General features: G+C 34.6%; 1 protein-coding gene across 1 annotated transcript; it reads right to left on the bottom strand.

Annotated features, from left to right (window-relative positions):
• Positions 1–5,763: 5,763 nt before the first annotated feature.
• LOC127101940 (uncharacterized) lies at positions 5,764–7,140 on the bottom strand. The gene is made up of 2 exons (XM_051039365.1): positions 6,963–7,140; positions 5,764–6,791 (listed from the first exon to the last, which is right to left on the bottom strand). The coding sequence occupies exons 1-2, from the start codon at positions 7,138–7,140 to the stop codon at positions 5,764–5,766; spliced, it is 1,206 nt and encodes a 401-aa protein (XP_050895322.1).
• Positions 7,141–13,118: the final 5,978 nt, after the last annotated feature.

Here is a 13,118-nt window from a genome sequence, read left to right as displayed (position 1 = left end):
TTACTGTTTTTTCTTTTGGCTTCTCCTAGGTATGCGGATTGAACTATGACCTTATTTTCCTTTGGATTTTCTGCATGTATAGTGGGGAGACAGACAACCTATGAAAGTCTAGAGTGTTGTGGCACACCTCATGTTATAAGAAAATTCAACACAACTAAATCAATAAATAGAAAAACAAACAAATGCATACTATTATCATGAAAAAAATAAAGAAAATGAATAAGGAGAAACTTCAAAAGATGAGGAACATCTACCATTGTAACAAGTGTAGGAAGTTTCATCGAAGTGAATTAAAACACTGTAGTGATCTTCGAATGAAGCCATTCTCACATTGTGCATTTCAAGAATATGGTGAATAAATAAACCACAAAATATGTCATGTGATTTGGTACTCCTACAACACACGCCAATGGTTTCTGTCCAACCTAATTCACACACAATTGGAAATTGAAAATGAAAATTCAATTTAAGAAGATTGAATTGAAGAGGTTGGTGAATGATACCGGAAGAAAAGGAGGAGATTTGTTGGGGAAGACATACATTAGGCTGCACATTTCTTGGATTCTACTTCTAGGGTTTCTAGAAGAGAAAAGTGGAGAACTAAGAGGACTGTTTATTGGGAATTTCTTATCTTTCCTATGTAAATTCGTAAACGCACGATCTACCATCTTATGGCGCACCAACTGAGTGGAACCTTAGATTAAAATAAAAAATTATTTTGGAGATGCATTTTCGGATATTTTAAGCAAATACATCGATATTTGAGCAGCCTGTAGATATTCTGGAGTTGCATCTTCGGAAATTTCTGTGACGTTTGCATGTCTAATTTCTGGCGATATCACAGCCGTAAATCCTGATCCTACATTCTATATAAACCTCCTCAACCCTCTATAATTTATCTCATTCCAAAATACAGGAAATAGTTTGTTTTTATCTTTCTTCTATTTTTGTTCTACTTGTTTGGTTGATGAATTGAATTTGATTTGATTTGATTTCTTCATTTTAAGGTTTCACTCATATTTGCTTGCTTCGTGATGGCTCGAATCATGGTTTGTTTTTGTTGTTTGCTTGATCTGCTGTTAATATCGTTGGGGATTTGCGTATAGTGCTTTCCCGGATTGTAATAGAGAGTTTCGGAGTTCTTTCGATTCTTATATGGATCAACTATCAAGAATTTTTTTGATTTTGTTCTTCATTGGATTATCAAGATATTCGTTTATCTGTTTTTTCAGCGATTTGGGATTCTTAATGAACAGCTTTAAAGAAATCAAGTTTCTTCAATCATTTTTAATTCTCGGAAGTACAAATTGAATTTTGAACATGTTTTTCTGTGGCGTGGCGTGTCAAAATTATAACTTTTAGATTCAATTCTTCATTTAATTAAGAAATGCATTTATCCGTTTCACAACATGCCAGAAGTTTGGATATCCATAATGTTTTGATACAAGAATGGAGAATAACTCAAGATAACTACATTTAAGTTTTTCAATGGGTCATTTTTTACTAGTTTAATTTTGGGCTTTGATCGCAAGTATACAAGTTTAATTTTGATCTCATGAATACTACTATTTTCTTCTTGTTTTATTCCTTTATACTTGCAAATTCAACCTTGGGGTTTTCTGATCTCATGAATACTACTATTTTCTTCTTACATTTAGGTTTTTGACTTGTAATCTTCCATTGCAAAGGATTTTGGAGAAATTGGGAAAGCTTTGTCGGGCTTTCTTTGTAACTATAATCTTCCGTTACTATTTTTAAAAATTCTTTTTGTTATTTGTGATTTAAGTTGATGATTATACTTCTAAAAAGATATCCTCTTCCTTGCAGTGGTTCAAGATCTCCTTTGTCTTCATTAGGATGAAGATAAAATTGTGTCATTTTTATATGTGTCATTTGTTATTTCCCCTATTTTCTTGTCAATTGTGTCTTATATAAGAATAAGAATAAGAATTTTCTTCGCATTCGATACTTTTCTTTTGATGGCATGTCTTGCTACAGTTGAAGTTTTTATGTCTCTGCATCAGGAATACAAAGTTACATTGGTCTTTTAATGTAAGGGTTTGATCGGGTCCTTGCTGGTTTTGATGTTGGAGTTTGCTGTTCATATTTAATGGTTTTAATCGATTGTCTTTCAATTCTCTTTTGATAATGTGTAGTGTTTTTATATAATGGTTCATTTGATAATTGTTCAATGCTCTTAAAATTAAAAGAATATTGACACGCAATTATCAGTATTGCATCGAGCTGATTTTTTGATATCTGGAGCAGTTTGCAGTTATTGATTACAATGGATAAGAATGATAATGGTATAGAAAGGATTCGTTGGTTATTATTTTTATTTTCGGACTTTGATCACATGACATACAATTTGAATTCTAAACCTGCTGCAGCTTGGTCTGTCAAAATAATATCCAATTAAGTATGCTAATCTGCAACTTGGTTTAGAGAATTATTCCATATTCTTTCTTTTTTCTTGGTTCTTTTTCTACAACCTTTGTACATTTATCGTCTGTTGTTGAGAGAGTAAGTTTCTTTGACTTCAAGTTTGCTATACAAGAAAAGTTTTCTTAATTCTCACTCTCGCCTTTTTAGTTGGTCTGCAGTGGAGAAATGGGAGATAAGTGTGTGTCTTTGTTGCTTTGTATAATAATCTATTTTGTTGCTTTTATTTATGATTTACGACTGGAATGGGTCACCACCAACCTTTGCAAGCTGTGTGTCGGACACTCCCTTCTATTAACGCACTTTAATTTGGTCATCACTACTAAGACTCTTACACTTCTGTTTGATTTGATTCTCAACATCTATTTTTGTCTGACCCTTTGAGGTGTGTCGGTATTAACCCATGTGTGTTTTCAGTGAAACTCGTGGAAGCAAAGTTTCTCATACATACTTTCCATTCAGCCTATATTTTGTCTTTATGTGATATATAAGACTAACAATTAAAATCTAGTACGCCATTTTGCTCTCCTAATGGGGGATTTTTTACCTGCAATGCCATTATGATGAAATGAAAATCCCAATATGCCACCTGTCCAAAATAATTTTTCATTATGCCACCTTTTTTTGTCTTGTAGTGAACACTTTTTATTATGGTCCTCCATTTGAGATGGTGGACGTCCCTAGAGGTGCAGTTGGGGTGCGCCATCTCCGATGGAGTGTGTATTTTTTTATTTTTTTATTTTTAAATTAATTTAAAATCATTAAAATATTATATTTAATGTAAATTAAAATAAATTTTTTTAATAAATTAAACACTGCTATATAATATTTTTCATAATTATTTAATATTAATTAATTATATTACTTTTTATTTAATGTTGTTTGTAATAAATATATAATATTAATTAAAAATTACTATTTAAAATAAAATTAAATAATAAATCATTTTAAAAATAAATTGTTTTAAAAATAAATTTAATAATAAATAGTTATATACTATTAAAAATATATTTTTTAATAATTATTTAATATTTCGAAATTATATAGCTTTTTATATAATATTTGTAACAAATATGTAATATTAATTAAAAATTAATATTGAAAATAAAATTTAATTTTTTTTAACAAATTAAATAAATTGTTATATAATATTTTTAATAAATATGAAAAATTAAATTAAAAAATTAATTATATATTTTGTACATAAACATAAAATATAATTTTTTTCGCCCAAATAATTTTTCGATATAGATTTTTCCCGCGTAAACAGTATTATAATATTATTTTTTATTTCCATTAGGTTTTCTATAAATAGAGGAAGCATATGACAAATGAATATATTAGTTGTGAATCATATCGTGTGTTGTATTGTTTTCTTTGAAACAGATAAGAAGATGAGGATTTGTTTGAATCCACAATGGAAGTTCAGGCAGTTGATTTCTGCCATCAACGCAAGTTTTGGACAGCTGGGTGGTCCGATTCGACGTGTTAGAAAAATTGAATATTATTGTTCTTACATAACTCTTACGGATGCTAGCCCAGGTGGTACATACATGCATTATTGGGATCGTGTAGAAAATGATCTGGATGTTACTTGTATGTTTTCTGCGCATAGTGGAGAAGTTAGTCGAGGTGTTGAAGATCCACTTGTTTTAGTTGTTGTCGTTTAAAATAATAATATGATAAAAAGGTGTTGGAGTGATTAGTAATTATAACGTGTTGGAATAGTTGTAGTTTTTTTATCTATTTGAAGTTGTTATTATGTTGTAATCTGTCTTGTGTTGTAGACGATAATGTTATGCTCTAAATAAAACTTGTTGTTAAAAAAGGAAATACACGAAATATAACAACGATTGGATATACTAAAACTTCAGACATAACTAAGTCAAAGGGCCATGCCTGGTTGGACATTTTCTGCGCATATGTCCTATTTCTCGACAAATACCACACCTCCTTTTTTCTTTTTCAACATTGTCCATTTCAGTTTTAATCCGACAACTGTTTGGGCGACCTTTCTTATTTCTCCGCATGCGGTCATTGTGGCAAAGCGTGTCACCTTCATATTGTGACCAACTTGTTTCGGTCGGGATCCCGAGGAAACTCTCCTCGTAGACCTTAAATACGTTTACAACTTTGAACACGTCAGTTATATGCACAGAATAGTCTTGTCTTATGCTTGAACACGCTGCAATAACATGTGATAAAGGGACATGAAACGTTTGGAACTCTCCACACTCATACGTCAGATTCCGAAAGTCGACGTTGTAATGGATAGTCGGTCTGTCGTCACTATGATGCACAGTTTCCTGGACCAGGAAGCAGAACCTCTCACGATCAAATTGCATAACCGTGTGGCTATTTGATTTGATTACCTCCTCAATTCCCTTCATGCAATTTTCAGTGAACAGTTGGCCAGAACCCAACATTTTAGTCCAGTCATGTCCTCTTTTCCCAAACAGTGTGCCCAATCGATAATATGTTGATTTTACCAAAGCAGTAATAGGTAGGTTGTGTGTGGATTTTAAAACTGAGTTCATTGATTCTGCAAGGTTGGTAGTCATATGACCCCAACGTTTCCCTCCATTGAATGATCTCATCCATTTTTCTCTTGCAATATTGTTTATCCATTCTAACGCTGTTATGTTAACTTTACGTATCTCTCCCCAGTAGTATTCATATGTTGCCCCGTCTAATGCATACCCTGAAAATGAAAATGAAAACTAAATTAGTATGTAGAAGTTACTGTTAGATATGTTAACAAAGATATGTTTTGGAAAATACCCATGTTAACAATTTTTTTCGAAGTTCCTTGTCTCTGAATTCCCTCATGAAATTTTGTGCTATATGTCTGATGCAATAGACGTGTGAGGAGGGAGGGTGTTGCCATCCATTATCCGGGTTGTTATAGGCACTCTTTATTGACTCATGTCGATCTGATATCAAACATAGGTTGGGTTGTGGTGTAACATGCATTCTAAGATTTCTCAAGAAAAAACTCCATGCTTCTCCAGTTTCACCCTCTATCAATGCAAAAGCTATTGGAAATATGTTCCTATTTCCTTTTTGTGCCACAACCATTAACAAAGTCCCCCTGTACTTTCCATATAACCATGTGCCATCTACTTGAACCATCGGTTTGCAGAATGCAAAACCCTTGATGCATGGTTGGAAAGCCCAAAAAAGACGGTGAAAAACTCTAGCACCACTAATTTGAGTCCCTTCGTTTGAAAATACAGGAAGGGTCTCGAGTTCTATTATAGTACCTGGTAGAAATGTTTTCATGACCAACAACCATAGCGGCAGGTCGTTGTATGAAGTCTCCTAGTTTCCATAAATAGCAGCGATAACCTTATTCTTTGAAATCCATGCCTTTTTGTAAGAGATTGTATAGTTGAATGTCTCCCGAAGATGAGCGATGATGTGTTTCACTTTTAGTGAGGCACCACTGTTGATTAGAGACTTGATAATGTCACATATTAGATTAGAGTCAAGTTTTCTATGATCTTGAGACATTGTGGAAGACATGCATGTGTGCGGACCGCTAACCTTAGTGATCACCCACGTACCACTCCCCTTCCCCACATTTGCTCTGCATTTGAAGGCGCATTCTTCGTTAACACACTTGATTATGAGTCGTTTAGAATTAGACTTATAAACCGAATAATCAAGACAGTTTCTGATATGAAATTGGCGAATGGCGAATACACATCCCTCTTTGCTATTAAATTCCATGCCAAGCAACCCCCTCCCCTCTATCCGAAGTGGCTCTGTGGTTTCAAAAATTGATGCATCTTCGTCATGTGAGTATGTGGGATTTCTCATGTGTAGTGGTGGATTGTGCAGATCCTGCACTTGATCTTGATGCATCGCAGGGATATTGTTGTCAGAGTTGTCACTTTCTCCACTAAAAAGATTTTGTGTATCTACGTATCGCGCTTCTTCATAGTCACTATCATCCCCGACATCCTCATCTGGAACTGATGTCAACGACAATATAGTCTCTTGACTCATTTGATATTGATGAGATTGAGAGATTTGCGTCGGATACGTTACTTGAGCACCCTCATTATGGTCTACTAAGGATACGTATAATTCAATCACACCTGACAAATTATACGTCGAATGACACTGGAACATTAACCCAACGTCATTGTCGTCTTCTATTTTCGTTGTTGTATAAGTCACACTATTAACGCCGTCATTAAAATATGGATATCGATAATAAATATCAGATATTTGTTGTTGGAGCCTGTTTTCGAGTCTTTCTTTTAGACGCGTGTAATTGGATTTGGGGTGTATTTTGAGTTGCTGTACGTTTGTGTTTTGAAATATGACTCCGACATTAACATCTGGAAAATACTTCCATTATAATGGATTTGAACTGTGGTATTGTTTTGAGCCATTGTGTGTATGATTTAATTTGAAAATTAAAGGTTCAATTATATACAAGGGTTGTTTGGAATGGAATGTGGAAGCCATGCAGAACACGTCCGCCATTTGAGATGGAGGACCTTAACTACCTTCTGAAAAGTAAGAAGAGGTCCGCCGTTTGAGACGTAGGGGCCATGTGCGTGAGATTCCTAGTGTGAGGTTCCGCCATTTGGGACGATGTGTGCATGCAGCATGAGTAAGAGGAGGTCCTCCATCTTGGTTGAAGGACCTATGCGCGTGAAAAAAGGACACGTTAGGATGCGCCATCCTGCATGGAGTACACCAACAAAATTTTGAAAAGCTATTATTTTAGTCCACCATCTTGGAAGTTGTATATATACTGCATGTTTGGTCTTATCAAACACAGTATAAAAGCCAGACCTGAGAAATTCAAAACGCATAAGCTATCTACATGGCTCTCTTAATTGGTCTAGTATACATTATTAAGCCAATATCATTTGAAAAAATTGATTCTTGCAATAGTATTTCTGATCCAATATCAATCAGAATAATGGAAAACTTTGGTTTTGACGACATCCAAACTCAGATACGTCATGTTACCGAATTTGAGAGAGAAATCGTTGCTCTGCGCTATCGAAAACCATACATCAATTCAAATGGCATGCTGCTGTATGAAGAAATTCGAATTTGTAATGACGAAGATGTACCTGAAATGTTTGACAATTATTTAAATTTCATTAACTTAGGCCCATTAGAGTTGTATGTTAGTTTTCGTAGAACAACAGATGAAATTGTTTCATTATGTAAAAATCCTAACTAGAACACGTCATGAAAATATATCTATAAATACTCCACCATCAATTCATTTTTACCACAACTCACACTTCTCTATTTTGCAACTTATCATCATTTCATTTTTACCACAACTCAAACTTCTATCATTTTTACCAAATCTCAGTATATCTCAAACTCCTTTTTTTATGGGTGATAAACATAGGGGAACTAATGATAACATTCAAGCATTAGTAAGTGATACTTATTGTTTTGTTTATTGTTTAACATTTCCTTTGTTATTTTTTTTATAAATAAATATATATTATGTATTTGTTATTTTGTTTATTGTTTTCGCTGGATGTATCAGGTGGAACCCGAAAGAGCTTTTAGAACCTGAAACCATAAGTTAATTGATGCCCCACATAATATACAACCTTTTTTGGATACCTCCAGTTTTGCAAACGTCGCAAAACTGAAGGATATAGTAATTGATACAAGTTCCATATATGCTCTACTTGAACGATGGATACCCGAAACACATATTTTTCACTTTCCAACCGGTAAGTTCCATATTTTTGGGTCTACGCGTCAATGGTAGAGCCGTCGTAGGACCATAAGAGATTAGTGCAAGTGCATGGACCACGTTTTTGGGCCGTCAACTACCAGAAAATCACATTAAAGGTAGACATGTCCTTATCTCTTGGTTAAAACAAAAACTAGAAGAAACTCAAATATCTGAAAATACCTTCCATGACGAACTAATTATATACACAAGAATTTATAATATATTGTGTATCTCCCTAACCTTATTCCCTGATAAATCGGAAAAAGATGTACATAGTATGTGGATACCATTTGTTCTGGATTTGCGTCAGTGTGGTGAATATAGATGAGGATCAACTGTGTTAGCATTTCTATATAGGGAAATGTGTAAAGCAGTTGACGTTGATGTTGATGGTATGAGGGGGTGTTATTCTGCTACAAACATGGGGATTTACACGATTCCCATTTATAGCACCAATTAGTTCTGCAGTTCCAAGTCATTCATATGCATCAATGTAAGTCTTAATATTTCCATGTAAATATATTGTTTTACATTTCTGTTTTCTGTGTTATATAATATGTTAATTTTTCAATGTAATGTTGCTCTATTTTTTAGATGGGCTTCTGTTGAAAAGTATATCTTCGGCAAATATTTTTATATCGTATCCACAGAGATTGGTTGTTATTACCGCCGTTCTATAATCCAATTTGTTATAAGTTTGAAAAGTAACAAAGTTGTTTTGTTTGGAAAATTATCTTGTGAGTAAATGTAAAAACAGTAAAATGGTTTTAATCAAGTGTAAAAGCTTGACAAGATTGGAGTTCACTATTCTAAATGCTTATGATTCCTTATGATAACTATATAGATTTAAGATTATTGATGATTTTCAAGTATCCTCTCAAAGTCATTTATGTCTAAATGATATTGTGATAATCACTATATTGATCCTTAGACGATCTCTCCACCTAACTATCAATATAGCAATCTTTAATGTTTAATACCAAAGAAGAGTAATGAATAAACCTATCTCTACAACTTATTCACTACTTGAAAATCTGTTTTATGTCAAGACTCAAATAATCTCTTTCAACAACTACTCAAATCTGGTTTTCAACTTAGGGCAAAAACAGTATTCAATACATCAACAATCTTTATCATATACAAAAGTCAAATGGAATTCATAAACAAATGAGAATAGCTATTACCTCCAATCTTGACAAAAGGGAGTTTAGCTCCTCATCGTCATTGTTACAAAGCAGAATGTTAATAGAAGAAAAACTTTGTTTTTCTCTCATACAAAATATCTCAATGTATCAATGTGTAAATAATAATGAATGTCTTAGAATAATGTGTTCTCCTCTCCTAAAAGAGTTGACATTTCCTTAATTGATCATTTCCATCCAAAGCAGAAAAGCTATTCCAAGACAGACACCAAAATGGCAAGACAGCTGATTACAGCAACCTTGGCCCAAAATCAGCTTGCTGGATTCGTAACCTTCACGGCGCGAATTGAAGCTTATCCAGCTTCCTTGCTTTGCAAGCCTCATCCAAAATCTTCCAAATTGTGATGTTGCATTCCAAAAGCTCTTTCATCTAAAAATTCTACAAAACTAACAAATCTGTGAAATAACTATTCAAAACAAAATGAATTAAATCTAATTGCATTTATACAAATTAATAAGAATAAAAGTGTGTAATTACATCAAAGTTTGGTAAAAGGGACCAATAAAATGATATAAAAAGTAGTACTAATTGGTCCCTAACAACTCTCCCCAACTTAGCATTTTGTTTGTCCTTAAACAAAAGTTTCCACCCTCACAACCAAAGCAATGACACAAAAGATTGGAACAAGGATTTACCAAGGACATTCAAATGGTTCAAAAGTGTTTGGCAATTTCTCAATCCACCTATCTCAATTCTAGACAAAACATGAATAAGGAAAATGGTTGAGTGCAAAATCATTCCAAGGAATTCAAAGCCATATATGTCAAAATTGAATCAAACTTACACACATTATAATAATGATGAATAACATGAAGGGTTACTTTCACTCATCCAAGCAATTAAATCAACAACAATTCAAATCATGCGGTTATCACAACAAATACCAAATCATGTAAAAAATGAGAATCAAGAGGTCTTTCAAAGGTTGTAATGTGGCCTAGGTTACAAGAAAGGATATGATTAAGATAATTCAACAAAGTTGTCTATCCTAAGAGAGCATTCCCAAGCATTCAACTTCTACACAATTTCCCTTTCTTTGATCCCTATTTTTCTTTTTCTTTTTTCCTTTTTCTTTTTTCCTTTTTCTTTTTACATCCACACAACCATGAGCATTTTCTTTGATTTCTTTCTTTCTTTACTTTTTTTATTTGCTCTATGGTTTCAAGGGTGATTTCTTTTTCTTGTTTCTTTTCAAATTTTCACCCTTTTATAAAAACTCACTTTTCCAAGTTTCTAATCAACTTTTCACTTTACTCTCCCCAACTTTGGATTCCAAAACCAAATTTATTCAAAAATGCTCCCTACTTAGAAATAAGCAAAAGGCAAAATTTGCAAACAACTCGATTTGGGGTTTCAATTGGCACAAAAGAAATTAGGATTCATTTATTCCACGATTTTCAATTGATTTTTCAGTGATCAATAAAATGAATCCTAAAATAAGCTCAAAGGGGTTTAACTAAGGATTATTCCTCACAAGGTTAGTTGATTCAAACTTTTTGGTCAAGTGGTTTTTCTCACAAACAATGCCTCTATCATTTTCAAAATTTTCACACAAAATTAGATTGATGCATGATTTAGCATGATAAGAATGAGTTAAAATAATGCTTGGTTTCCCGCTTTTTAGTGTACAATGGAAAGCTTCCTCACAATTGGTTAAGTCCTATTTTGATTCAAAGGTGACATACATTTCAATGAGTTTATGATATGAAATTTGCACACACCATCAATTACTCATGTTAAGTCTAGAAAGTGATAAAGTGTACCTTGAAATGCCGACACTAATTCTTATCATCACCACTCGAAGTGTCCTATGCTTCTTTCTTTGCGATCATTTCTCGGTTGCTTTAAGCTTGACTTAAGATTAAGAACAATTAAACAAAAATGTTGGTAAATCAGTTTGATTGTAACACACTTAATTCTCAAATAGTATTCATGCAATTATCAAAACAACTTAACAAAAAACAAAGTTTTGGTGAACTAGAGCCACCCAAAAGTACATCAAAAATTTTCAAAAACAAAAATAATAAAAAGAAACTCAAAATGACAACAACTCCTCAAATTCATCAACTCCTCAATCCTCCTCCTCTTGGCCACCACCTACATCACCAAGGACGTCATCTATCTCTTCATTAGGGTTTGCACCACCTCCTGCACCCCCCATAAAATTTGGCCTGCCCTCAGGCCAATTAACATAAGCCACATATTCCGCCTGAGAAGGAAATGTGCGGGCTTCTGGTGCAAGAAACGTGTTCTGGAACTGTTGCTGCATAGCATCGAAGATAAATGATTGAGACCTCCTAGAGGCCTTAAAGCTCTCGCAACAGTAATTGGCAAACGCCATCTGGTCAAAGACTGGAGTAGTGTGGGGTTGGGGTCGGGGTCTGACTCGGGGTCTGGATGACGAAGTCCCAGCTCCGTCAGTTCTATCCATTTGGCTTTGGCAGAACCTATTCAGATATCCATCGTTGATCACACTGGTGATAGAGAAGTGTACTTCCTCTGGAATGGTAATATTCGCCTGACGGCAAAGTCCCATGATCAGCCTCGGGTATGCAAGCACACCTGATTTACCACCGAATTTGGTTCCACTTAAAACCATCTTTCTCATTTCTCCCGCGATGATGGATGCTACATCCACAGATTTCCCGATCATAATGCAGTAAAGCAAACACCCTACATCCAGAGGAATCGTCGTGGTGTGGCTCCTTGGCCGAATATTACTCAACAGCAGCACAAGAAAAGCCCTAGCTCCCAAATTTAAATTTTCTCTTTTCCAAGATTTTGGATGTCCTTGATCATTTAGGTCAAAGGATTTTCCTTTAAGGCACAAGGTAGCATTTACCGCTTCTAGATCCCACCTATTAGCCAATTCCATGGTACGATACTCACACCGCTCGTTCTCTCTAAGGGTTAGAGGATTACCAAGATATGAGTTAATGGCATCCCTTCCAAAAGAAACAAGTCTGCCTCTTACCCTTGTTCGGTAGATGAAAGCTACCCCCTCTTCTTGATGCATGGCATTTGCATAGAACTCCTAAACAATATCATAGTTGATTGCCGTTTCTGATTCACACAGTTTCATCCACCTTCGTCTCTCAAAAGTTGAAACCAAACTCTGATAAGTCCCACCCGGTGCTAAACGGATGAACCTCTCTGGCAAGATTGTTCTCTTGATTAAACTCTTGAATCGTTCTTCGTGTTCGTCGCTTGTGAACCTTCTTAAAGAACGAGGATGAGCGGGAGCCGTGGTTTTGGTTCTTTTCGACATCTGCATTCAACATCAGAGCAACCACAAAACAAATATGGAAAGGGTTAGCAATCAATCAGCATAAAAACATGGCCCTGGAATTTCCCAGTTCGCGGCGCGAAGGCTCGTTCGCGGCGCGAACCCTGCGAACCAGGAAATCTCCAGGAGCTTCCTAGGGTTCCAAAAATGTGAGGTATGTTACTTCTAACAGTCAAGGTCTCCAACTCTATCCTATTCCTAATCTAAATCAGACATGCATAGTGATTTCAAGTGTCAATCTTCAAATTTTTCCAATCCCTAACCAAACCTAAATGTGAACCCAAAAGGAAATGGAGAAGAGGAATTGAAAAGCATAACATACCTTACTGAAGCACTTGATTCTTGTTAGGAAATGAAGATTAGGGATTTGGGAAAGGAAAATTTTCAGTTTTGGGAAGTTTTTTGGGAGTGGAAGTGAAAGCGAGGCAAACTTGGTGTTTTGAAAATGAGTTGAAA

Source organism: Lathyrus oleraceus, chromosome 7, assembly GCF_024323335.1.
Source record: "Lathyrus oleraceus cultivar Zhongwan6 chromosome 7, CAAS_Psat_ZW6_1.0, whole genome shotgun sequence".
In the NCBI taxonomy this organism is placed as follows: Eukaryota; Viridiplantae; Streptophyta; class Magnoliopsida; order Fabales; family Fabaceae; genus Lathyrus; species Lathyrus oleraceus.
This window is presented reverse-complemented; position numbering and strand designations above follow the sequence as displayed.